Consider the following 26,005-nt stretch of genomic DNA (forward strand, 5'->3'; position numbering starts at 1 on the left):
TCCGCGGTTGTTTTGACTCAAGACGTGCTGCCCTTGAATTACTGGTTCGGTGACCTTCGCGCTAACAACGCCGCGGTGTTTTTACCGGTTCATGAATCGGGTAGTTACCGGTTCGGCTAGCCAATCACAGCGAACCGATCTACACTTACTCAATTGAGTATCCGTACAGTGAATATTTTTACCTTTTCGGCTTGTTACAGCAGGCAATGCTTGACCTAGGACAAACAATTAAAAAGCCTGTTGCAGAGACACTTTCCTTCTATTATCAAGTTTGATTACAAACCAATTATTAAACTAAGTTTGATTACAAACCAATGATTAAACTATTAAAATGATGTGTTTTATTCTGGATGTGGCCAACATTAACTTTAAAATCAGCATACAGGCGGAAGAACATTACGTCAATCAAGGTTTTGTCAAGCGATATACTAGGCCGAACCTGGACGGCGCACTACAACGCGCATTTCCAGGTTTGTCTAATTTCGTTAAACGTTAATTTAACACAATGTCGAAATAGAACGCGCTTTCGATGCACTCCGTCTATTTTTGACCGCTTAGTCTAGGCGCTTTTGTCTTACAAATCAATCAGGATGAAACGTCTTGAGTGAGGTTTGTTAATGAATTCAATAACCTTTCGCATTGAAGTACCTATGTGGCATGTGGCAGGATGGCGGTTATTTTTAGGAGATCAAATATTGGTAGTTTTGAAACTGTTTTAACATGTATATATACAAACATGCTACAATGTAGATCAAAGGCGAGCCTGAAGTCAAATTGAAAACTGTACGGCCACTTAAATGAGTAGCTGTATGTGTTACTCACTTATCCACGTGTACTTTTTCACAAGTAAAGATCCTCGATCGATGTAAACTGGTGCTGTTTAAGCCCACCTTGCGCGCTTGAGATCGGAGGAAGCTGCGCGAAAAAACGAGAGTTTTTCCAGCAAATGTAGGTAGACTACACTGGGAATGAATGAAGCGAAAAAAGGAATCAGCATCGTCCTGATGCTTCGCTCGTGAAAATTATCATTCCTTCTCGGTTAACGTCTTGCATAATTTGCTTAAACGAGCAAGCTAAAATAGAATGGAGCAAGCGATTCTCGCAGCTTCCATCCCGAAGCACCTTCCCAAAATCCAGCCATTTCCGTCTTAAACCGGGGCTGCCCAGATTCACCGAAGTACAGCAAGATCCTGGGACGCTATCAATCGATAAATCACGGTTGGGTTTCCCCCGTAGGCGGAAAAAGAAAAAACGCTCCCTTTTCCCACCACCCGCTTCGGGGTCGAATCTAGAGCACATGCCAGGCGCTGCCTCGCTGACCCAAAGTATCGATCCAAAACGGGCATTCGGCGAAACTGACGAAGCAACATTCCTAGTTCCTTGCAGTTCCAACCCACTCGGAAGCCCTTGCCTTGGAAAGGGGCTGGAAAATCGTCACACACAAACGCTCGCACGTACACAGAAGCACCGCTCGTACCTTCAACCACCACCGCGGACTTTCGGACACATTGCCGTCGTAGAGGAAGTGCTCCGCCTGGCCAGGTCAGTGAGCTCGAGCGAGGGAGAGTGGGAAAAATCACAACTTTTCCCCCATCTAACTCGGCACCATTTTCATCTCGGCATCCCGGGGTGGCTGCGGGACCCTAGTCACCCTTCACGACGCCACGATGCTCGCTCAGCTTGGGAAAAGTTTCCCGAAAATCCCTCGATGGAAAACACGGAATCCGCGTCGAGCTATCTTTTTTCACCCCACTGTCGACAATTTTCGTCATGTGGCATCATCTCCCCTCGGCCAGTTCCATCATGCGGGACGCAGGAAAAAAGGTGGGAAATCTTACCCCTACCGGGTGAAAAGTGGGGTTTTTTCCTGGTATATTGTGCTTATTGCTATGGTGGAGGGAAAATTATGGAGATGATTTTTTTTTGTGAAAGCCAGGGTAATTCGGTAAAGACATGCCAAGCGAAGGACCATTGCATGTAACAGCAAGGACCAAGGCATGTCCTTTTCTGCAAGAAGGCGTATAAACTGTGGATGAAAAGATCCGGGAATGGACTTAGGAGTCCACGCCAGCCTTTTCTCGGTAACCGTAGCAACGAAATCACAACGAGTTCCCGGGATACAGGAAAGCGGAGGAGCGGCAAAGAAAATTTAGGGCGAATAGGCTGGAACCTCCAGGCACGTGCCAATATCGATAGAATCGATGCCCGTTCGCTTCTGAGTAGAACTCAGAATAGAACTGAGACTTGCTTTTCATTATAAGGGGGCCACATCACAATGTTATCGACCCGGGTGAGCATCCTGGCAACTGTTCCAAATTTGGGCATTTTCTTGAGAGGAAATTCTGTATTGATTGTCCAAGAAACTTTGAGGAGATCCACGTATGGCAACATCAAATAAAATTCATAAAATAATCATCCACAGTCAAGCAGCAACAGGTGTGTTGAAAAAACAATGGCCTATCTCTAGGCCTACTACGGATACTTACATGGCGACATCCTTCGGGAAGCAGTACAAGCTGCACGTTGGGCTTCGGCTGTTCGTGCAACCTCTGACCGAGCAGTACGATGGTGGCATGGCAACGGGTTCTGGGGAAGTATTCAACTCAACACTCACTCGAATCTAGCAGTCCGGCTCCTTCCACTACCGCAGGCAACAGTTGGTTTTGCAACTTCCTTCGCTTCTCGTTTTCAACGTCAACGTCCGACACCGAGAATCAGTGCTGGGTTTTGATCTAGAATTTTCGTCCAATAATTTCAGCCTTCACAACACACTGGCCGCAGCTGTGGTCAATCTGTTTCCCCAACACGGAGGTGGCGACGGTGCAACCGATGGAACAGACGAACCGGGACGCAGGTAGGGCGAGGTTGGCACCAAAAAAAAAAAAATCCCTACGTCCGTCCACTTCATCCACTTTATATGCCCAATGACGACACCGGAAAACGCGCACACACATGTACAAACACGCCGCGCACGGGTTGGAAAAAATGACGAACGGGAATATCGGGTCCGGGGCTCTGGACCAGCGGTGCTCGGTTTGGACGGCGGTTTCGGAACTCGGAAATCTTGGTACAGAAATATCTTTTCCGCACGTAGCGACACACAAACACAGGCACGACGCGTACACGGAGCGGATGCGGTGTCGGTGGTTCCACGCCCGTGCTGGACTAGATATTCAAAAACTGTTCCTCACGTCCGCGGCGATGGGATACTCTGTGCGGGAGGGAATTTTGCCTTTCGCGAGTGGTTCGTTCGACAGATAACGAAAAACTGTGCAGAACTGGGTACTACGATGTACTTCGTTGCCTGCTAGGCGGTGGACTAAATCGCAATCTACAGAGAACTCGAGCTGATTCGTTGGAACTACGGCCTGCTAGGATGTTTCCCGCGTAGCGTTCCCAGGCTAGAGTTGCTCGGAAAACTTTTTTTTTTTCCTCCAACACAACAGGTCGCGCTGACTATTCCTTCCAAGTCTTTACTACATCCATCAATCGTGCCGTCACTGGAACTAGCTGGAATTGCGTTGCCTTGATTCCACAGATTTGGCGCAGACTGATGATAGACGAATGAAAGTCTTCTGCCCGCTGAAAGATTCGACGTTCTGTTCAGACAAACACGAAGAGAAATATCTTCAGGAAAATCATACCTGCTGCAGAGTCTTGAGAAATACACCGGGCACCTCCCAGCCACCCAAGGCCACCTTCCACAACCGTGCCGGAGCGGCCTTTCGACACGATTCAAGCAATTGCAGAACGTGACGCAGGTGACGTTTATGATCGCTGGCTGCGGACGGACATGCAGGAATGGAGAACTTCCCTCAGCTCCGCTAGTGTGACCACTCCAATGTACCGCACCAGTGTGGTTTGCTACAGTTGGTGTGTTTTTTGCACTTCGATTTTTCCACATACGATTCCGTCCACTGCTGACCAGAACGTTCCCGATCGGGAGGGGAAAATGCCACAGCTTCGGTCAATCGCACTGTGGTGTCCTTTTTCTTTACTGCACGATGTTTTTGATCTCACTTTTCCCATCGATCGGAATCGCTTTGAACCGCTTTAGCGCTGTGTTTACCTCGAACGTTGATACGAACTACCGACGTGTTGTTTTCGTGGCAGCATTCCCCTTTTTGCGTGCGAATAACAGATGATTTTATATTTGAGATTTTCCCCAGTTTTTCACGTACGCAAAGGGATTGAGAGTTGCATGCCCACCCGAAGCACACGTGTTTGTGTGGGTTTATAGAATGGCAGCACGGGATGAAAGGCCTACGGGGACTGGGGTCGGAAATCAGTCCGGGGTTGCCATGGGTTGGCGGATGGAAACGGGGAACAACTACACCACACCGAATATGTGTCACACACTGTTCGTCCGGAATGTGGTTCCGGCTAGCTGTCGGGCAGAATCAGAACGGTGGCTGACGGAAACTTTTCCCTTTCAAACACTTCTGGTGCAATTCGATGAGGTCATTTGATTGAAATTCGGGGAAAACTTATCAACACACTCAATACACACACGGTTCCCTCGGTCACTCCAGGATTGTGGGCAGGGTGTGTATGTGTTACGGTCCTTTGCTAGCGACACGACTCAATCTACACATTTCACTGGTCTCGGTTGACCTTCTCGACCGGTCGTTCCATCGCACGAAACGCAACTACTGACAAACGGGAACTCGAGATTTGGCCAATTCGGTGGCACTTTTCCATCTGTGGTATTTTTGTTTTCCCCAACACTTATTCGACCAACGGCTTCCCACGCTCTCGCTCTCGACAACCATACACAAAAACACACACAGATACGTCCTGCTCTCTAAGAGATTTTCCCTGGGGTGCACTCTCTGTTTTCCCGGCTCGAGCAGCTCTGGTTTTTCGCCGCCGCCGCTGATGGGGCGAGAATTTTCACTCTCAACTTTCTCCACACCCGTATGAAGATAGAGCAAAAAAAAAAAAAGGATGGACTTTTCCTCTGGTCAAAAGAACAGCAGTGTCCGTCAATGAACTCAACCGCAGGAAGAAGGTTAGTTCGTTTGATCGTTTTCGGTGCAGATGCACGCAAGCTTTTTCGTTTCCGGGCGAAGGAAAGTGAATGAAAGTGTAAAAATGTTAAATACAACATGTAAAATGCTTAATGATACACAGTTAGATATAGATTACTTTTGTTATCTGTTAACTGATTTTCATGGAGCATGGTCAGAAACTAAATATTTGCCGCCTTCCCTTCTCTGTTCCATCCAAGAGTCAAAAATCGTATGAATCAAGTTTTTCGTCAAAAAAATCCTTCCAATTAATTTTACTCTTAGTAACCCACAAAAAGTGCTGTAATTTGCACAAAATAATCCGGAAAACCCGTACCAATTTTCTTACCCAAAGTGTACTTTTGTTGTTCAACGTTGAATCCATCCGCTATTTAAACGATCGAGCCGCAAAGGATATCCCTTATCCAAAGTTGTTTATGAACATTTAAAACATGTGTCTGTGTTTAAATTTATCTGAAAAATATTAAATCAAATCAATATCATCAATGAAATATTCTTTCTGCTACCATTGAGGGTTAATATGAGGGAAGGATCCAACACCAAAACGATTATTTACCCGCCCAAATACCAGCCAATAGCAGCTCTATTTATTGCCTCTTTATGAGTAAACAGTATAATATCTCTCAACAATTTTCTTGCAAAAGTGAAAAAATAAATGTTTTCCAAAAAAGCTCCCTTTAAACTTGTTCGTAGGCTTAAATACTAAAACAGAAAGTTGTTCCACACACCTAATCAATCATCTTGCGGATCATGTAGTTGAGGATACCCCCATTACGGAAGTACTCCAGATCGACCTCCGTGTCGAAGCGCACGATCACCTGGAACTCCTTGCCACCGTCCGTGCTGACCGTGATCCGCTCGTGTGGCTTGCAGTTGGCCGGAATTGCGATGTTGAACTGTTCGCGTCCGGTCAGACCGAGACTGTCGGCGTTTTGGCCGTCTAGGTACTGCAGCGGCACGATACCCATGCCGACCAGGTTCGAGCGGTGGATGCGCTCATACGACTCGGCAATGACCGCCTTGATGCCGAGCAGGTACGGACCCTTGGCGGCCCAGTCGCGGCTCGATCCGCTACCGTAGTCCTTGCCGACGAGGGCAATCAGGGGCGTGCCCTCGGTCGCGTACCGCTCAGCGCAGTCGAACACGTCCATCTCTTCGCCGCTCGGGATGTGCAATGTACGGGGGCCGGCTCGCGCCACCAGCTTGTTCACTAGCCGAATGTTGGCGAATGTTCCGCGTGCCATGATGGCGTCGTTACCGCGACGCGATCCGTAAGAGTTGAACTCTCTCGGGGTAAGTCCCCGGTCGGAGAGGTAGCGGGCGGCGGGGCTGTTACGTGCAATCGAACCTGCCGGCGAGATATGGTCCGTGGTGACGGAATCACCCAGGTTAAGCAGGGCCCGAGCGTTCACGATATTGCTGAGGGTCGGTAGGTCGCGAGTCATTCCCTCAAAGAAAGGAGGGTGCTTGATGTAGGTCGAGGTGGTGTCCCACGGGTACAGCTTTCCCGTCGGTGCGGCCAATCCCTGCCAGGCCGGCGAGCCCAGCTCTACCTTCTCGTACACGTCACGGAACATTGCCGGAATGACGTGCTTCTTCTCGACGGTTTGAATCTCCTGGCGAGTGGGCCAGATGTCCCGCAAGAACACGGCCGTTCCGTCCGGCTTCGTGCCGATCGGTTGCTTCTCGAAGTCGATATCAACCGTTCCGGCGAGGGCGTACGCAATTACCAGCAGCGGGCTGGCCAAGTAGTTTGCTCGCGTGTTCGGGTGGATACGACCCTCGAAGTTGCGGTTACCGGAGAGCACACCGCAGCACACGAGGTTGTTCTTTTCGATCGTGTTCGCCACGTTGTCGTCGAGTGGGCCCGAATTTCCGATACACGTCATACAACCGTACCCAACCACATTGAATCCGAGTTCTTCGAGAGCCGGAATAACACCCGACTCTTTCAGGTAGTACGTGACCACACCGCTTCCAGGAGAGAGCGACGTTTTGATGTACGGTGCAACCTTGAGGCCCGCTTCGACGGCTTTCTTTGCCAGCAGACCGGCTCCCAGCATCACCGAAGGGTTGCTCGTGTTGGTGCACGAAGTGATGGCCGCAATTACGACCGATCCGTGCCGCATAGAGTACGTTTTTCCGTCCGTCCAACTGAAGCTACCCTCTGCCACAAGCTCGTTTTCTGGAACGGCGAATCCCTTGAAGCCGACCTTGTTGGTCAGGCACTGGCGGAAGTCTTGCTGCATTTCGCTCACGGACACCCGATCGTGAGGACGCTTCGGACCCGACACGGACGTTACGACGGTTGCTAGATCGAGCTCGACGATCTGCGTGAACACCGGATCCTGCTCGGCATCGCTAAAGTTCCGCAATTGTTCCGTCGCCTTTAGGTATGCCTCGATCACGCACACCTTATCCTCCGCCCGGTTTGTCTGGCGCAGGTAGTCGAGAGCATTTTGATCGACCGGGAAGTACCCGACGGTCGCACCGTACTCCGGGCACATGTTGCTAATGGTGGCCCGATCGGCGATCGATAGTTCGCTCACACCGGGACCGAAAAACTCGACAAACTTACCCACCACTCCGATCTGTCGGAGATGCTTGGTGATCGTGAGCACGAGATCGGTCGATGTCACCAGGGAACTAAGCTTGCCCACAAGCCGATACCCGATAACCTCCGGTAGCAGCATGGAGATGGCTTGGCCGAGCATGACCGCTTCCGCCTCGATACCACCCACCCCCCAGCCGACGACGCCCAGGCCGTTGATCATGGTCGTGTGCGAGTCCGTACCGACCACACTGTCTGGGTAGAGCATTTTCACCGAGCCGTCCTTCGAGCGACTCGCATCCTGGAACACCACCCGGGCCAGATACTCCAGGTTCACCTGATGCACTATGCCCGAGCCGGGTGGAATGATCAGCATGTTATTGAACGCCTTTGCGCCCCACTTCAGGAAGGTAAATCGCTCCTTATTGCGTTCGAACTCGAGGTCCTGATTCTTGGCCAGGGCGTCCTCACTACGCGCAAAATCCACCTGTACCGAATGATCGATGACCAAGTCGGACGGACAGATCGGATTGATGCGATCTGGATCACCGCCCAGCTTCAGCACGGCGTCACGCATAGCGGCAAAGTCGACCACGGCCGGCACGCCGGTAAAATCCTGCAGGATCACCCGGGCAGGCTTGAATGGAATCTCCAGCTCCGTCTCGGAGCCGGGGGTACCTTTCGCCTGCTTCCAGCTTAGGATGCCACGCACGTCCTTCTCCAGGACCTGGAAGTTGTCGCAGTTTCGGACGGCTGACTCGAGCAGTACGCGCACACTGTACGGCAGCTCCCCTACGTTGGAATAGAAAAAAACACGAACAAAATAAAACGAAAATGATTAATGAGCGGTTCGTAAATACAGTAGGCGGTGACTTACGATACTCCGGGAACGAGGCAATGTCGAAGTAATGGAATGTTTCTCCATTGACGTTGATCTCCTTCAGCAAGTTCTGGAATGGATTGGCACCTACAAAGAAAAAAAAGCTTAAATCAGTGAAGGGCTCGCTTGCTTGCGATAACAATCGCGCTACGCTTCCACCTTCGTTGGTGGCGAGCCTCCAGAATGTACCATGATAGCGCAAACATGAGCGATCAAAACAACCCAAGCGCCATTACGCAACAGAACACGCAGCCGGCGTGAGGAAGTATTGTGAATTAAACAGATTTTTCCACAGTTATTTCTGTGATTGGAGTATCAGGAGTTCCGATTCAGATTACTCTTCACGCGTCGGTGTGCATGTACGCGATAGCACTTGAAGGGTCACCACAAAAAGACAACACGTTTCACTTCAGCAGGCTTATCGGCAAGTGCAAAGTTATGTCGAAACCCAAAGACGAAAAAATCATCCTCCAAAGCTGCATTCCCTGGGCGACCGTTGTCTTATCAATCGTACATCGAAATGGTGCGCTGTTTTCAGCAGTACTTACCAGCCATTTTTCCTATGGTTGGGTTTTACTCTATCGACCGCTTAGAAAGGTGAAAGTAACCAGTTCAGAGTGCCGATCGTTTGGAATCGGCTACTGCAAGTGGCGTGGTAAAAAATAGGGCTCTTTTGGGCGATGGTTGCTCGGTTGCTACAACCTATCGAAATATGTTTCAAAAGAAGAAAAGTAAGGGACGATATTTAGTAGTTGTTTCATTACATTGGGCAATAAAAAATAACAGACAATTCAGTGAACCTTTTGTGTAATTTCGATGTAACACCGACAATAACAACCTCCGCGAACCACCGACTGATGACGACTGACAGAAATGTCGTGAATCTGACGGCATTTTGATGTTTTAGTACAGCTAGTTCAAGACAGTAGTTGTATGATAAATTTTGTAATTTGTCGAAATCCATAAATTAATTCAAACTATTATTTTACACCATTGAATGAAATGTTATTTTGCGAAACGTGCGTAGTAATATCCAACAATAATTTACATTTCCTCACGGTTTAGTACAGACCACGGTTGCTAATGTAAAGCTGTTCCCTTCTGAGCTGGAATGTCAATATAACGTCAAACGAAAAGACTCGTCAAATTCAGAAATCTGCAAAAACATCTCATTCCTACATAAACGTACAGTAATTTTAGTGTTTATCGTGGCGCATGTAGCGCATCGCATTTGTGGAAATGTATCGTCGGTTACTATGCAGCCTAATTCTGGTGGCAGTATTTCACGTGGCAACGATCGACGTAAGTAAATGCCGTAAAATACTCCATATTGATGGCCAGGGTAAACAATGTCTCGCCCCCTTTTTCCTAACTACGTCATCTTTCGTTGCACACCTAGGGTCAATCGTATGAAGATAAAAGATGCAAGTGCATCTGTCCCAGTATAAAAACGGTCGACAATACGACACAGGAAAGCGCTGGTCGTATGCTTATCATTGATAATGTTCCGCCCAACAAGTGCAACTGCGACGGAGTCATACTGCCCCGGATAGCGGGTAAAATCAAGGGAAAGGGAACGGAAATCTGTCCGCGGTGCGATTGCAAGTATGAGAATCGCAACACGACCATCATAAAGGTAAGACACCATCCAACCGGACGCCGTTGGATCAATATCATAAATCTTACGCTTTCTATCCAACTGTGCTCTCGTTTTGCAGGTTGTTGTGATTATTGTGATATGGATCATATCCCTGCTCGTTATCTACATGCTGTTCCTGATGTGTTTGGATCCACTGCTCAACAAGCGCGTCAAAGCCAACTACCAGGAACATACGAACGAAGATGTGAATATCGCCAGTGATAGTATTAGCATTAATAGCACTAGTATTAACGGACCGTCGCGAAACTTTCGTGACTCGTATAGAAATAAGCACAGTGGAAGTTTCGTTACAACGACCATTGCTAGAACCGATAGTGATAGCGACGTGGATATGCTTCCGGCACTGAATCACTCAGTACGACAGTACGACGATTGCGAGCGTGTTCGGTTATTGAGCGATTGAACCCTTTAGCATAGTCCATGCTCGTGATCCGGGAGTTGGCATTCCCGATGCATTTGTCGTTGTTTCGAAACAATCCTTCCTGTTTAGCCGGCAAAGACTTTAGTCTTATGTCCTGACTGCCATTTATTCCACTTTCCGTATCCGGAATAAAAACAAAGATTATTTGTATTGGATTATAATTTCATCAAGTTTATCTCATCTTTTTTTCGCTCCTTGGTTGCTCCTTAACCTCACCCGCATCCTGTTGTTAACCAATCTGTTGAACCGAATCGAGTACTGCGGCATATCTTTATTTTGAACTTGTAAAACATGAACATCGGTCTCTTTTTCTGCAGGACGATACGGCCGTCACCGTTGGGAATGGACAGGATATGCATGTGCGGGACAGCAACGTTTTGAACCGCGTCGGACATCAACAGGACAAATGGAAGCGCCAAGTCCGCGAGCAGCGGCGCAATATCTACGATCGGCACACAATGCTGAACTGAAACGAAACCGGAAGAGGTCTGTTAATCCATCACATCGTGCATGTGCAAACAAGTGGGGTTCGCGGAGGATATTATGAACGAATGTATTTTTTTGATGATCTGGTGCGTTTAGAAAAATTCCATACCAAATGCCGATAAACGAATAAACATTTGTGGGTAACTTATTCTTTTGTAAATGTAGTGAATTGACATAGAATTGAGTCATAAAGAAGCGTGTCTGAAGCTGACTGTGGTTCTATAACTGCGTAAATAAACAATAAAAGACGAAAAATCGTAAAGGCATTCCGTCTTTTTTTTATAATGTACATACTATGTTTACATAAGGTACGTTTACAATAGGTAGCAGGGAAAAAGTGCTAGAGAGTCTTAATAAGCATTATTTAAAACAAAATGAGTAGAAAAAGGGTGTGTGAATTTGGTTTGTTGGAGAGGGGAGGGGGTAGTAGCAACGAGAATGTTATGGATGGAAAAAACATAATTCTCTCAAAAGTGTAGCAAAAAAGTAAAAAGAGCCATCATCTGCCTCCTGTGAGAATCGAACTCACGACCGCTGGTTTACAAGACCAGCGCTCTGCCAACTGAGCTAAAGAGGCGCATATTTGGTGGATGATTTTTAGTTATTATAAGCACAGGTTGACTGTAGAGCTCGTAGTTGGCAATGATTGCGACGTACTACTTCATGATTTAGCAAAATGTATTTCGTTACATATGTAACACATATACGTTTTTATTAAAATCTTCAATACAAATGAATAAATTGATTCAATTTTGATTCAGATAATTGTTCATTTTTTCTTTAATTTCTAAAAACATACACATCAACAAACGATTTTTTTTAACATTGTTGAGAACTTAAAAACATTGAAACTAGCTACTTAAAACAATGATAAATGGTTTAATGGTTCTAAATCATCATGGTTTGGGTAATGTTGGCCAATCTCTTTCCCAGCATGTCCTGAGATTACGGTATGTTGATGAAATATACAAAAAATGATAATAATTTATAGAGTTTTGTTGAGCTTACAAGGGGTTTTTTTTTACAATTAAAGAAAATATATAGCAAATTAAATTTTTCATGTAAACCTGATTACTGTGGTTCTTCACGATTTAATTAAACTATTTTTAAGTTTAAACTGAGATATGTTCTCATGCTTAACTTTCAGTTTAAACTGAGAAAAAAAGATCTATGCGCCCAACGTGGGGCTCGAACCCACGACCCTGAGATTAAGAGTCTCATGCTCTACCGACTGAGCTAGCCGGGCACTGATGATGACGGGTCGCTAATAATTGGCCGGTTGATCTTTGACGTTCAGTTTATCGTTCAGATTAGATATTTCTAATCTCGCTAAAAAAGGTGTTACGTTATCAGATGGGTTCCGGAAATTTAACACGTTTCTACGTCACAATCCAGTCAGTGCGAAACCATACTTCTAGTTTTAGCATGGAGGGAGCTTTCGAGGATTGGTTTATATTAGGCCAAAAAGAGCGAGTTATCCGGTACATAGAAGCAACAACTCTTCCCCACCCTCTCAATAGTATTAGGCTGGCATGCACGGACTGGAAATAGGAAGCTGTGCGCCGCGGAGGATTTCCTGGTGAACGCAATCGCTCCATCCGTTCAACGTCTCTGAAGAAAAGGGCCAACACTTACCCCACGTAGTCAATTCATTTTTCACCGGCGGCTTGGGGAGGTTGGTTGACTTTTCCCCTATCACGAGCTTCCTTCTCGACAAATATCGAGTGCCTTGTGAAAAGCAGTGCTACTCTTTTAACAGGACTCACGTCTGGGAGATGAAAATGTTACTATAATCTTGGGAAGAATTGAATCCTTCTTCTCAGATTCAGTGAACAAATAATAAAATTATTCCAGGGGAGTCTGTTCAAACCCATCAGGAATAAAAAACGAGAATCGGTAATTTATTTTGCTGCTCGCTGTTTATTTATAAGGATTAGCAGAAATAATAAACACTGTTTGTCAACCACTGTTTGCTCTTTAAGGATCTGCCACGAAGTCCGAATTTGCTTCAATCCAGTCCAGATAGTAGGTCACTCGCATAAACACCGTCGGACTACCACCATCACATGCGCCCGCACCGAAAGAAACCACTCCCACCTGAAGGCTGCCACCGTCTGGCACGGTCAGCGGTCCGCCGGAATCACTGTTGCAGGCTGCGCGACCTCCATCGCCCGAGTGACAGATATTCTGATCTTCGATGAACTGAGGCGGCCACTGGGTCAGACAGTCGGCATTGGTCATGACGGGGTTGGCGACATAGTTCAGCACATCCGAAAGGCGTGGATTGGCCGTATCGTAGATGCCGAATCCGGACACCGTTCCGATGAAGCCACCGAAGGTGCGACTATCCGAGCGGGCTGGGAGACGGACCGGTTGGATACGGTCCGTGTACACGATCGGTTCATCCAGGCGGATGACGGCAATGTCGTGGCGAATGTTGGTCAGGGTGTATTCCGGGTGACCGATGATGCCGGCGGCTGTGAACGTAATGCGCTGCTGCGACGGTTCCTCGATCATGCGATTGTGTGCACCCACAATGGCCACACCTGCTGGGATCGGAACGGTTGAATCTGGACTGTTGTACGCACAGTGAGCCGCCGTAAGGATGTAGTTGTTGGTGATAATGGTAGCTCCGCAAAGGCCTATTCCCAGTTCGAACTCTCCGAGCAGGGCCACCTGATAGGGGAACTGTCCCGGAGTAGCTTCCTGTCCGTTAACAATGCGTCTATTTGGCGTGCTAGGACCTGCTGGCTGCCTCAAGGGAGAAGGAATGGCAGCCTTGATGTGTGGGAACTCTTCGATCGGGCGCACCCGGGACCAATCGATGTCGATCCCGGCGGCACAGGACGTAGCCACCAGCGTAAACAATAGAATCACGCCAACACACTTCATTTTGGACACTAAAGTGGAGTAACCAAGCACAAGCAGCTCATATTTATACTGAGCACGCTGTTATCAGTTTCTGTCGATAAATGCTTCTTATCGGGTGCAGTCGCCACTCTCATATTGAATTGGGCAATACTTCGATTAGCTTGGAAAATCCACCAAAATAACTCGGAAACGCAAATTCATCGCTTTACCACATTTATGAACGGTGAATTTAGAAACATGATGAGATATGAAAACTGTTATTTTAAAACATATTTTTCTTGGCATTAGAATTTGTATTGTGTTTTGGAATTGTATACTCAATGGTAGGCAACCTAAATGAGAATTACGTAAAGGAAGAATTCATTTCTGATGGAATAAAAGAAGAATCCCAACGTTTCATGTTCGTCATTACCTAAGGAGTATTAGCAGGTTTTTGTTTTTTCTATGCACATGGGGAACTACCAAGTGTGGTCTACGAATGATCCAATCCTTACTATTTTGATGCTTTATTAGAATAATTTCTTTTTTCAAAATGATAACGGCATCAAGGATCTGCCACGAAATCCGAGTTTGCTTCAATCCACTCCAGATAGTAGGTCACTCGCATAAACACCGCCGGGATGCCGGCGTCACAGCCAGAGATGGAACCGAAAGAAAGTACTCCCACCTGGAGGCTGCCACCGTCTGGCACCGTCAGCGGTCCGCCGGAATCACTGTTGCAGGCTGAGCGACCTCCATCGCCCGAGTGACAGATATTCTGATCTTCGATGAACTGAGGCGGCCACTGGTCCAGACAGTCGGCATTGGTCATGACGGGGTTGGCGACATAGTTCAGCACATCCGAAAGCTGCGGATTGGCCGTGTCGTAGACGCCGAATCCGGACACCGTTCCGATGAAGCCACTGAAGGTGCGACCATCCGAGCGGGCTGGGAGACGGACCGGTTGGATACGGTCCGTGTACACGATCGGTTCATCCAGGCGGATGACGGCAATGTCGTGGCGAATGTTGGTCAGGGTGTATTCCGGGTGACCGATGATGCCGGCGGCTGTGAACGTAATGCGCTGCTGCGACGGTTCCTCGATCATGCGATTGTGTGCACCCACAATGGCCACACCTGCTGGGATCGGAACGGTTGAATCCGGACTGTTGTAGGCACAGTGGGCCGCCGTAAGGATGTAGTTGTTGGTGATAATCGAAGCTCCACAAAGGCCTATTCCCAGTTCGAACTCTCCGAGCAGGGCCACCTGATAGGGGAACTGTCCCGGAGTGGCTTCCTGACCGTTGACAATACGTTTATTTGGCGTGCTAGGACCTGCTGGCTGCCTCAAGGGAGCAGGAATGGCAGCTTTAATGTGTGGAAACTCTTCGATCGGGCGCACCCGGGACCAATCGATGTCGATCCCGGCGGCACAGGACGTAGCCACCAGCGTAAACAGAAGAATCACGTAAACACACTTCATTTTGGACACTAAAGTGGAGTAACTAAGCACAAGCAGCTCATATTTATACTGAGCACGCTGTTATCAGATTCTGTCGATAAATGCTTCTTATCGGGTGCAGTCGCCACTTTCATATTGAATACTTCGATTAGCTTGGAAAATCCACCAAATAACACCAAATATTTTTCTTAGTATTAGTATTTGTTAGGTTTTTATTTTTCCTATACACATCGGGAACTACCAAGTGTGGTCTAGGAATGATCCAATCCTTACTATTTTGAGGTTTTAAGGGCATTAAGGATCAGCTACAAAATCAGAGTTAGCTTCGATCCAATCGAGGTAGTAGGAAACGCGCATAAACACCGTCGCGATACCGGAGTCACAGCCAGTGCTGGAGCCGAAAGAAACAACTCCTACCAGAAGGCTGCCACCGTCCGGCACGGTCAGCGGTCCACCCGAATCACTGTTGCAGGCTGCGCGACCTCCATCACCGGACTGGCAGATGTTCTGATCCTCGACGAGCTGTGGCGTCCACTGGGCAATGCAATCGGGATTGGTCATGACGGGGTTGGCGACATAGTTCAGCACATCCGAAAGCTGCGGATTGGCCGTGTCGTAGACGCCGAATCCGGACACCGTTCCAATGAAGCCACCGAAGCTGCGAACATCCGAGCGGGCTGGTAGACGAATCGGTTGGATTCGGTCCGTGTACACGATCGGTTCGTCCAGGCGGACGAGAGCGATATCGTGGCGTACGGTAAACAGGTCGTACCCTGGATGGCCAACGATGCCTGCGGATGTGAACGTACGGCGCTGCTGTGACGGTTCCTCGATCATGCGATTGTGTGCACCTACAATGGCCACACCGCTCACGATCGGCGTATTGGAGTTGGTACCACTGTGGACACAGTGGGCCGCCGTGAGGACGTAGTTGTTGGTGATAATCGAAGCTCCGCAAAGGCCTACTCCCTGGTTGAACTGCCCGAGCAGGGCCACCTGGTACGGGAACTGTCCCGGAGAAGCTTCCTGCCCGTTCACAATCCGTCTGTTAGGATTGGCTGCAACCGATGGGTGCTTGAGGTTGGAAGACAGCCGAGCCCGGTAGTGGTCAAACTCCTCGATTGGCCGCACCTGGGACCAGTCGATGTCAACCCGTGCCGCGAATGAGCAGGAAATCAGCGTCAAGCTGAACAGCAACATGAAGTACTTCATGGTTGAATGTGTCTTTCAAATGCACGACTTGATACTTGATGGTCTTTGAGTCGGGTGTGCATTTATTTTATACCTATCCAAACAATAAGCGAAAATTCGCTTCAATCGGTACAAACATCACGTTTTGAGAATCTGCCCGTTTGATAAGCAAACGGCTGATTATGGAACGTTCGATTTAGGGAAATTTCGCGTGGGATTTTCTGGGAGGGTTGGAAAATACGCCAACTGATAGCAGAAATGTATGTGATAAAGGTCCACATCTATGATAAGTTAGCTGGTTCAACAATTACGGAAGTGACGTTCCGGTATCAAAGTTTCCTATCGATGACGACAAAGCAAATCACTAATCCACTTTGAACTGGATCGATGAATTGATGTGGCGAAGGAGATATCTGGGGGCATTCCCGAGAGAGCTGATAAATTTCTCGATTTTCGGATTACTAATGGTAGATGATAGCATCTTATCCCGAAACCGGCTAGTTCGTTGACCAACATTTTTCGGCCCTCTGCAATGGGTTAAGAAGTGTGAATACTTCCCTCGGCTTGACGTGGTTGATAACGGTGGCGAGCGGTGTGACTACGACGAGGTCCTACCATTTGTGCAAGCAATCCCCGGTACGTCGGGTCTAGAAACTTGACGGTTCTGCGATGTTTGCGCAGTTGCCGCGCGCGCCATGTACGCCGCGTGTACGAAACCGTCGATCGACTTGGTGACCGTGGTATCGAGTGTACCGCTTTTTTTCAAAACAACTAATTTTCCGCGACGGGTAGTCGTCATCTTCGAGTTGGCAGCGAATTTGCCAGTAATACTAACGCCATGTACGCGCTCGTAGTGTCGGTAGCGTTGGCCTGCCTGGTGCAGGTCGGTAATTTTGAGCGTGGGTCATAGGGGGGAGGAGGACGGGGAGCAAGGAAGACGATGTGGGCGACTCGTTAACATGGGTGTCATTTGTGTTTCTGGCAGGTCGTGCACAGCAGCCCAGACTTTGGCATCCAGGCCACGGTCGAGGGTAAGGACGCGGTCCTGCAATGGGCTCTGGTGGCGAAAACGAATTTCTTGCGCGTGGACGACTACATCATGCCGGCCCAGAAGTCCGACATCAGCAAACTGGGGGACGCCGCGATCATCCTGTCCGGCATCGGGCTGCAGGTGAACACCCTTGGGCCGGCCCTGATCGATACCATCACCACTGCGACGGACGATGATTCGGGCGATATCGCGGGGGCGTACGCCCAGATCAGCTTTGCCCGCATCATGTTTGAGGACTACATCAGCAACACGCTGCTGGTGCAGATCCAGAGCATTGAGGCCCTGCTAGGGTTCCACATCCGCGATCAGCTGAACGATGACTTCTTCCACATCACGGATCGGCTGGATAGACTGAACCAAACGCTGGAAACGTTGCAGCAAGCCGTCGAGGACGCCGAGCAGGCCGCCGGGGGTGGAATCCTGTCGAATGACCTCGTCAAGCAGTTTGTCACCCCGGACCTGGTGGCTCAACTCGCCCGCCATCTGGGACTTCTGGCGCACCGCATACCGGTGCTGATCTACACGCTCACGTCTTCGCTGGAGAACATTCAGCAGGCGGATGACTACTTCTACGGGTTGATGGAGGACACGACGCGCGTGCTGGACGAGATCGACCAGACCGAAAGCGACTTTTATGACGATGTCATAGCCTACTCGACGGAAGTTGAAACAGCCATGAACAATCTGATTGCAGACTACGCGGATGACTATACCAGGGCGACCGCGACGGCACAGACGTTAAACAACGCTGGTCTCACGACGGCCATCACTGGCTTCAGCACCGTTCGCGGCACAAAGCTAGGCGTTAAGCTTGCAGCTTACATGGCACTCTACCAGAGCAAGATAGACGAGCTATCCAAGCTGCTGCCGATCGAAACCAACTTCTTCTTCGAAACGAACGAACACCCGGCGGGCGTACTGGTGGACGTGCTGATTGCTAACGGACCCTGGTCTCGGTTCTGCTTCTGGAAGTACTCGGCTGTCCTGCACAACCTGCTGCTCGTGTCCAACTACGCCAGTGAGTGTCTGGATCGCGAACGTGACCGGCTGGAAACGCTAAAGGAGGCACTGCTCATCGAGATCGAGCTGTTCGAGTACGATCTGGAGATCATCGACCCGTACTCGACGGCATGCAACTTCGTGCCGGCCGGTGCCACCTCAAGGGTCGCTGAATGTGCCAGCGCGGTAAGAATTGCACGCCCTACGATGTCACTCTAAGTTTCTCAAAATCATCCTTTTCCCAACAGCTTGGCGGTTACTTCTCCACCATGTCCAACGCGTACGACACAAAGCTCGCAGCGTTCGTTCAGTTGGCCGAAATCGAGCTGAAGGCCGCCAAGGAGCGATTGTCGGTGTGCTGGATGACCAGGATGCAGCAGTCGTTCGTCGCATTCCAGGACATCGTGGCGGACATCGTTGCTTGCGGCGAGTCAGGACCACTGGCCTAGGTATTGACCGATCTTCTACCAACGTTATCATGGGACGTGGAATGCTGTTCACGATATTGATGTTATTTTAATAAAATAAAAACGGAACGCGTAGGATTTACTGTACGACTAAGGAAAAGCAAGCGGCCTATTCTGGACCAATCTTATTTGTTAGAAGTTTTCCTCAAACCGTCACTAAACAGAGATTCAGGCAACGAAGTGGAAAAAAACAAAATGGACCTGGTACAACGTACAACTCTGTTTATTGCATCTTGGGAAACAAATATTTAAACAACTTGCACGTACAGTGGACGACGTAAGGAAGGTTTCGACAAGAAGAGTTCGAATTGAACACGGTTGCAAAACGATCCTCCGGATGACTTCTCATCCTGAACTGTTTAAAAACCTAGGCTTATTGTGCTTAAGTTTCAAGGACTTCAGCTTATTCATCGGCGAAGGTTAACGAGTGGGTCTTTGAACAAATAACAATTTTCGTCACAATACAGCTGAGAAAGTGCTGGATACGACCCTTTTTCGACAGGTTCATGCTAGGAGAGCTCCCAACATGCACTCATCAAATTTTCCCCACCAGTTTCTCGTAGTGCCGGCTCACTCATCTCATCTCATTCGAATACTCAGAGCGCATTCTGCCGGTGGCCGTCGGAAAATCTCGGTCCGCATGACCATTCGCCAGTAGCCTTCCCCTGTTGCGGGTGGTTCCAGCATTAAATGCTTTTCTACCCGACCAGACACACACACATACATACATACATACAGGGCGAACACAACACGAGCAACAACGTAGTCAGGTTCGGAGACAGTTTTGTTTCCTCTTTTTCCGCGCGGAAAGCGTCGCACACGGTGACATACGGTTAGGCATGGCCTGTTTGGTGTTGGCACCGGGTTGGGTACATAATTAAAACATTCATCTATGTTGGCTCGTCTTCACTGGCTTCTCCCAGGCTCCCCCCTCCTGCCTGGGCGCCACCGATGGGAGCCGATTGATGCTGATGCTCGGCTTTGACCGTTCCAACAATGTCCTTGTGTAGCTGTCGGTTCCGTGCGGTGCTTTTCCCTCATCGTGCAGGTTTTTCACGATGTCCCTTAGGCCAATGGATAGGTTTCTAGAGTAAGTGTTGGTCCTTTCTCATCGCTTGCATCGCAGACAGCTGCATGGCATGTAACGTACGGTTGCGAATGCAGCGTCGAATGCACTTTCCTTCACTGTCCATGCTGGTGGCGATGCTGGGACGTGGAAAATGCTACCGTTGCTAAATGGAAATGGCGGTCTTATGTGACGCTCGGTGAAGAGTGGAAAGACAGAGAAGGGCTGCTGCATACAACCACCTCAATCTTCAGAAATTGAGTATCACACAATATGTGCGAACTTCTTTATTCTGATAATATGCTTTGGCCGTATCAGTGTACGCGTAATGAACATTTTATCGATAAAGTACTCGAAGGGAAAACAGTGTGATGATTGACGTTTATTAGGACAACTGATTCAATTTGTTTGCTACAAATTAATGATACGTTGTGAGTGATTTTTGTAATAAAGCATTTTCATTTTCGTTTATATTTTTCAAGACAAACATATAGAAATAATAATAATTTACCATATAGTTTTCACTCTCGTATTGCCTGCATTGGAAGTCGTGATAATCCAAAGTCGTTTGATGCTTTGATCAATTTGCAGAAATCGAAGTTTCAACCATATCTTCTAGTAAATTATTTGGGTAACATTGTATCCAACGTTTAAAATAGACAATTTTTGTAGATTGACAAAAGATGGTCTCGGCATCATTGAATGACCTTTTGTTTGTCGCAAGAACAAAATCGTCTTTCTTCATCTTCCACTCTTTATTGATTTTTCGTAACAAAAGAAATTTGCGCTAAACTAAATTGAGCTATTTTATTAGGGTAAACATTCTTTCGTGATTTGTTAAAATATAAAAAAAAATGTCAAATACACAAACACACCACATCGGGCAGAGCCGATTGTCAATTCAGCATATATCTTGTGCCGATTGTGGATAAGAAAACCGAGTAGGGCAGGGTTTCCTACCATGAAAAACCACCGAGTGCCCCTGACGCAACGTCGTTCGAAGCTTGGGGCTTAATCGAAATGCAAACGACCACGTTAAGTGGTCGTCCGAACCACCACGTGTGAATATTTAACAGGGAAGTCTTCCGCCATATGACCCAGGCCGATGGTTACAAGGGCTGACGACGGTGTCGGGACGCTGTGAATGAGAGAGAGTACGGGTGCGCTATGGTGAACGCGATTTTTTATTGACTAATTTTCACAGAAAAAAAAACAAACAGAACGACACTGAGAAACACCCATCTATTAAGCGCAACCTGCTGCCGGCGACTTTAAGCAGCTCTAATCTACGTATTAGGAACGATTGCAATGAGGAAATGGATAGACGGGGCGGGATCGAGGGTGAGGAAGGAAAGGAATGGGTGGAAGTGGAAAGGTACTGGGTCACACGCATGCAGTTGGCTTAGGAGGCGGTGACCTCCTTGGATGAGTTGCGCTTTATGCAGTTGCTTCCGTCGTGGTTCACGTTCGTATGGCCGTTGAGGTCGTCACATGTTTTTCCGTTCTGCGCTGGCTCGTTGCTGAGTCGTGGCTTGGCAGCGGTCGGCTTCTTCTTCATGTACGCCTTGTAGTAGAAGTCAAGGAAGAGGAAGAACATGAAGAGATTCTGTGGCAGTATCACAAACAGGGGCCACTTCGGGAAGGCGCAGTTGGGCTGGAACAACAACACGAACCACTGCAGGAAGATCATGCCGAACTGGATCTGAGCACGGATGATGATATATGATGGGTTACTTGGTTGACAATACTTGGAGGCACCATTCCGACAGGTCCACTTACGATTTGCAGCTGTGTGATGTACTTCTTCCACCAGAGGTTAGCCTTGTACTTTGGGCTGACGGAGGTCAGGAAGTAGTAGAAGTACATGACGACGTGCACGAAGCTGTTAATGAAGCCCATGAACACCCCGTGGCCACCGGGGAACCACTTAACGCCGCTCCAGATCAGCATCACCATGCCGGTATGATGGTACACGTGCAGGAAGCTCACCTGGTTCTGCTTCTTGCGCAGCACGAAGAAGATCGTGTCGAGCAGATCGAGCACCTTCACCAGGAAGTAGTAGTAGCAGCGTTTGGCGATCAACGTTGGCACCTCGGTCGGCGTATAGTCAACCGGTTGGCAGAGGAAACTGTACCCACGGAGGTACCCGAGCCGAAGACCCTAGGCGTGCACCAACAAACAGTTGTACGCGGATTGCAGAACGCCGTGCAAACGTCGTCCAAATACTTACCTCAATGAACAGATATGCACAGATGAACACTTGCGCCAGGTTGTAGTACTTTATGATGGTGTCGATTCGGAAGGGTTTCCGGTGTTCCATCCATTTGGGGCCCCATTTAAGGACGAACATCAGGTAGAGTCCCAGTATGGTAGCCCCTGGCCAGGGTGTGTGCATCAACGGCCAATCGTTGACACGCGGATCTGTCGAAGGGATCGGTATGGTTCATTCGAGAGGATCGTCTCATGAGGAAAACAAAATCGGTACTTCAACACTAACCGCTGACTTCATAGTTGACGTAGTGATAGAACGACGCCAAATACCGCAAAACCAACATCTTGGTAGAGCAGAATTATCCACAAACTCCTGGCAACTGTAAAATACCAAACACCAAACTAGCGAGTATATGCACCAAAAACCGCTCGAGCCGCACACGTTCCGGTATGTCTGGACTAGTAAGAACTTAGAACATTACTGAACCGACCCGTAGCTGTTGTGGACCGGACTCGGCAGGTCGGCGTGTGGCCGTCGTTTTAGTGATAGGGGTTTTAAAAACTGGAACCTACCTTGTGATGTTTCGCTCGTGTATGCGCAAGGCAAGCACTCATACATCCCAACAGCTTGGACATCACTACCACGTGCTACCACGTGGATTCCAAATGTTCGTAAGGTTCCGCCGTAAGCAGCTGCGACTAAGTCGCATACGTCGTGGAGATTTTATGGCGTTTTTGAGGTGTTGTTTCGTCTGTTCGAGCATGGCGTTGTCAAAGTTTTCCATTGCAAATGAATGCACAGACACATACGGCGTGTTGATTCGGGCACACCGACTTAGGTCTCCGACTACTTCCCATGTGAACCAAACTAACTTTATGCGCCACTGTTTTTTTATTCTGATAGACTCTTGCCCAAGTGTGCATGCCGGTAGGTAATGGAAAGCCGTGGGAAAGCTCACATGACCTACGACGCCAGACGACGCCGAGTTCTTCTACGCGGTTCACCTGCGATAGAAAGAGAAGGATCATGTAGGATCGGATCACCGTAGTCGACTTTGCCGCCGGTACAAAGTGACGTTTTCCGGCTCCGGTCCCAAAGTTCATTGACAGTTCGATCGGGTCCGCCATGATTACCGCCACCTTTGCTCCATTGCTTAGTTTGTATTATTGTAATGAGCTCTGTCTACCTGTCTGCCAATCTAAATGGAGGTACTTAGGTTGATTATAATAAAAAAAAAGTTTACCCTCGTCATACTGTGGAGTGATTTCGTTTGATTTTTCCAAAAATTATTCTGATGAGCCATAATGAATCAAAAGGCAAATCAAATGAATCAAAATGAATCGTTTTTGAGAGGGTTTCTCTTTATTATTACTATATTGGGATTTGTCAAATTGGTTTGAGGGGGCTTTGTCTTAAACAAAGTAATAAATGATATCCATTTCCAACAGAGTAATGCGAACATTTTCAGGGAATAACCATAATTGTATTTAGATAAGTCCATCCAATCATTATATAACGTTTGCTGTTTAGGAGATTCTGTTTAATACTATAAACTATAGTCGAGAAAACAAAATATACGTAATGCTTTTGAACTATTGATACTTTTTTGCGATGGTAATTAAGAGAAATGTTTCAGCAGCTGGCTACTTGACATAGCCAACGAAATTATAGGACGGTTGAAATTGAATTTTGATTTTCCTTGTCTCATTTTCATTTGACTATCGATACAATGTTATCCCCCGTTGTTTGCATTCGATGATTCCATGTTCCCACCTCAGAGTTCAAATTTTCCAACCCAAGCATTCCACTAGCTCCGATGGCGGGGATGAGTACTGACCCCATGGAAATTACTGAAATGTTGCGGTAAACGTGTCAATATGTTGTAACGATAATTTATCGCCACGACTGCTATCCGACACGGTCCCGTCACGGGTTACCCTTCGGCCGGGGAAGGAAATGGGGCGAGGGAGGCTTTTCCATCAACTCTGATTTGGGTTGCATGTGGAGAAGTGTCCGGTTGCGCATTGGAGCGGTAAATTTTCCCAGTTGCAAACCGCAGCATCTCGCACATGTGCGTGCACTGATAGGTGCAAACAAATGGCCATTTATTAAGGTACTGTCGAAACATGAATGTTGTGTTGTGTTAGTTTTTTTGCCTTTCTGGTGATAATTACTTTCACCAGTTGGACAGTGTTGTTTTTTATGGAAAACCTCTTTTTTGAAAAAACAAAATAGTCTAGAGCCAATTAGAGCGTTTTAAATTTGAACATTTATTCGAAATAAATCCGTCTTACAATCCAGTTGAACTGGCAATGTTGCGAGGTTCTAACCGCTCAACGTGGGCGACGGTATGAACCAATTTTAATTATCCTCCGTCCTCTGCGGTTCGCTGCGAGAGCAGTCAAAGCAGGCAGGAGTAAATGATACAGGCTTTTTTGTGACCCGTTTGATAAATCCACCGTCCGACGCTCCATTCGCAGCATTCGGGTTGCCCTTTCGCCGGCCGAGCCCTCGTTGCGTTGCGAGCGCACATTATGTAATCATCCTTTGTCCCACTCCACCAGCTCCCGAAAACCCACAAACACCCAACCCGGTTCCAACACTGCCGGTCGTTACATGTTGCCAAAAGTCAGCGGCAACGGCAGAGGGTTGTCCCGGCAAAGCCAGGGATGCCTATGTACTATGGCAGCTTGCTTCAGGGGGAAATGACAAGAGGAGCTTCGGTTGCTGGGTGGCTTTCAACCGGAGCAACCCCCGGCCTGCCAGCATCTAGCAAATACACACAGCCACACACACGAACCTACCGAGTTATACTTCCTTGAGCGTACGAGCTGCTTAACAATCCATTCTCCGTTGTGGCCTGTGGGCCCGTGGAGTCGAGGAAAAAGTCTCCGCGAATCCGGGCGGGCTGGCGGTGACAAGGGGAAAAGTATGCGGGGGTTTTCATACGAACGAACGAACGAGCGAACGAACGCAAGGATGAAGTTTTTCCTGGCGCAACCAACTCGAGCAACCCCCGAGTTCTTGGTACCGGCAGGCGAGATGGAGTGATTGTGGGTGGGTGGGTGAAAATGAATTTCGCTACCGAAAACTTCCATCTCCTGCGTCCACCCAGGCGCTCCCCCCCCCGTTTGGGGGAAGGTAACTTACCCCAGCGGTTATCTTCTTCGAGTTTGCTTGCGTTCGTACCACGAACAAGGAGCGTTTTAAGGCGTGAGCGAAAGGGCGAAGGACGAGACTGGGGAAGCGAGGGAAGCGGAAGAACGGGCTGTACGGGTTTTCCTCGGGGCATTTTCCAGCGGTGGCACAGACAAACGCGTACGGCGAGCCGAAACTGTGAGCGTGTTTATGGAGCGTCGTTCGGTTCGAAGGAGTGATCAGATGTGCGCATTCCGTGCAGGAAAGCATTCCAGCAAGGCCGGAAAGGTGTGGTGCAAAGGGGAAAACTTGTCTGTTGCTTTCGGTTGGAAAGCAGAATTTTCACATTAAAAAAAAAAACGCTCACACAAGAACACTGGCTCCAGGATGTTCCGATACGAAACCCGATCTCGACCCGGTTCCATGCGCGTAACGGATCGTGCAAGGGCTTGAGGAAGGGACTACGGTGAAGAGGAAGGGAGGGTTCCATCTGAAACTGATTTTTCAGCTTGCTTTCACTCTTATCTCCCGCCCCTTGTTA

General features: G+C 48.2%; 7 protein-coding genes and 2 non-coding genes across 9 annotated transcripts; 2 read left to right on the plus strand and 7 right to left on the minus strand.

Annotated features, from left to right (window-relative positions):
• Positions 1–5,595: 5,595 nt before the first annotated feature.
• On the minus strand, positions 5,596–9,319 carry LOC131267629 (cytoplasmic aconitate hydratase-like). The gene is made up of 4 exons (XM_058270549.1): positions 9,262–9,319; positions 9,010–9,163; positions 8,459–8,548; positions 5,596–8,373 (listed from the first exon to the last, which is right to left on the minus strand). Exons 2-4 carry the CDS (start codon positions 9,014–9,016, stop codon positions 5,759–5,761), a joined length of 2,712 nt encoding a protein of 903 aa, XP_058126532.1. The 5' UTR covers positions 9,017–9,163; positions 9,262–9,319; the 3' UTR covers positions 5,596–5,758.
• A 278-nt stretch (positions 9,320–9,597) lies between these two features.
• On the plus strand, positions 9,598–11,294 carry LOC131267641 (uncharacterized protein CG1161). The gene is made up of 4 exons (XM_058270566.1): positions 9,598–9,763; positions 9,861–10,097; positions 10,180–10,305; positions 10,860–11,294. Exons 1-4 carry the CDS (start codon positions 9,701–9,703, stop codon positions 11,010–11,012), a joined length of 579 nt encoding a protein of 192 aa, XP_058126549.1. The 5' UTR covers positions 9,598–9,700; the 3' UTR covers positions 11,013–11,294.
• A 238-nt stretch (positions 11,295–11,532) lies between these two features.
• On the minus strand, positions 11,533–11,605 carry Trnat-ugu (transfer RNA threonine (anticodon UGU)). Its single transcript has one exon. It is a non-coding gene; the product is annotated as a tRNA-Thr (tRNA).
• A 596-nt stretch (positions 11,606–12,201) lies between these two features.
• Trnak-cuu (transfer RNA lysine (anticodon CUU)) lies at positions 12,202–12,274 on the minus strand. The gene has a single exon. It is a non-coding gene; the product is annotated as a tRNA-Lys (tRNA).
• A 731-nt stretch (positions 12,275–13,005) lies between these two features.
• On the minus strand, positions 13,006–13,920 carry LOC131267636 (brachyurin-like). The gene has a single exon (XM_058270560.1). The coding sequence runs from the start codon at positions 13,918–13,920 to the stop codon at positions 13,006–13,008; it is 915 nt and encodes a 304-aa protein (XP_058126543.1).
• Positions 13,921–14,443: 523 nt separating this feature from the next.
• Positions 14,444–15,361, minus strand: LOC131267635 (brachyurin-like). Its single transcript, XM_058270559.1, has one exon. It carries the CDS (start codon positions 15,359–15,361, stop codon positions 14,444–14,446), a length of 918 nt encoding a protein of 305 aa, XP_058126542.1.
• Positions 15,362–15,634: 273 nt separating this feature from the next.
• On the minus strand, positions 15,635–16,552 carry LOC131267634 (brachyurin-like). The gene has a single exon (XM_058270558.1). The coding sequence runs from the start codon at positions 16,550–16,552 to the stop codon at positions 15,635–15,637; it is 918 nt and encodes a 305-aa protein (XP_058126541.1).
• Positions 16,553–17,369: 817 nt separating this feature from the next.
• On the plus strand, positions 17,370–19,030 carry LOC131264958 (uncharacterized). The gene is made up of 3 exons (XM_058267220.1): positions 17,370–17,414; positions 17,517–18,767; positions 18,830–19,030. The coding sequence occupies exons 1-3, from the start codon at positions 17,370–17,372 to the stop codon at positions 19,028–19,030; spliced, it is 1,497 nt and encodes a 498-aa protein (XP_058123203.1).
• A 2,486-nt stretch (positions 19,031–21,516) lies between these two features.
• On the minus strand, positions 21,517–22,669 carry LOC131264959 (elongation of very long chain fatty acids protein 7-like). Its single transcript, XM_058267221.1, has 4 exons — positions 22,612–22,669; positions 22,345–22,535; positions 21,894–22,274; positions 21,517–21,816 (listed from the first exon to the last, which is right to left on the minus strand). Exons 1-4 carry the CDS (start codon positions 22,667–22,669, stop codon positions 21,517–21,519), a joined length of 930 nt encoding a protein of 309 aa, XP_058123204.1.
• Positions 22,670–26,005: the final 3,336 nt, after the last annotated feature.

Source organism: Anopheles coustani, chromosome 2 (genome assembly GCF_943734705.1).
Source record: "Anopheles coustani chromosome 2, idAnoCousDA_361_x.2, whole genome shotgun sequence".
NCBI lineage: Eukaryota > Metazoa > Arthropoda > Insecta > Diptera > Culicidae > Anopheles > Anopheles coustani.

Bases quoted from the DNA above. Each gene is read 5' to 3' on its own strand.
- LOC131267629 (XM_058270549.1), bottom strand. The intron at 8,374-8,458 runs GTAAGTCACCGC...ATTCCAACGTAG, and splicing joins TGCCTCGTTCCCGGAGTATC to GGGAGCTGCCGTACAGTGTG.
- LOC131267641 (XM_058270566.1), top strand. From the start codon at position 9,701: ATGTATCGTCGGTTACTATGCAGCCTAATTCTGGTGGCAGTATTTCAC. The intron at 9,764-9,860 runs GTAAGTAAATGC...TTGCACACCTAG, and splicing joins TTCACGTGGCAACGATCGAC to GGTCAATCGTATGAAGATAA. The intron at 10,306-10,859 runs GTGAATATCGCC...CTTTTTCTGCAG, and splicing joins AGGAACATACGAACGAAGAT to GACGATACGGCCGTCACCGT.
- LOC131267636 (XM_058270560.1), bottom strand. From the start codon at position 13,920: ATGAAGTGTGTTGGCGTGATTCTATTGTTTACGCTGGTGGCTACGTCC.
- LOC131267635 (XM_058270559.1), bottom strand. From the start codon at position 15,361: ATGAAGTGTGTTTACGTGATTCTTCTGTTTACGCTGGTGGCTACGTCC.
- LOC131267634 (XM_058270558.1), bottom strand. From the start codon at position 16,552: ATGAAGTACTTCATGTTGCTGTTCAGCTTGACGCTGATTTCCTGCTCA.
- LOC131264958 (XM_058267220.1), top strand. From the start codon at position 17,370: ATGTACGCGCTCGTAGTGTCGGTAGCGTTGGCCTGCCTGGTGCAG. The intron at 17,415-17,516 runs GTCGGTAATTTT...TGTTTCTGGCAG, and splicing joins CGTTGGCCTGCCTGGTGCAG to GTCGTGCACAGCAGCCCAGA. The intron at 18,768-18,829 runs GTAAGAATTGCA...TTTTCCCAACAG, and splicing joins TCGCTGAATGTGCCAGCGCG to CTTGGCGGTTACTTCTCCAC.
- LOC131264959 (XM_058267221.1), bottom strand. From the start codon at position 22,669: ATGTTGGTTTTGCGGTATTTGGCGTCGTTCTATCACTACGTCAACTAT. The intron at 22,275-22,344 runs GTAAGTATTTGG...GTGCACGCCTAG, and splicing joins GTGCATATCTGTTCATTGAG to GGTCTTCGGCTCGGGTACCT. The intron at 21,817-21,893 runs GTAAGTGGACCT...ATCCGTGCTCAG, and splicing joins ACATCACACAGCTGCAAATC to ATCCAGTTCGGCATGATCTT.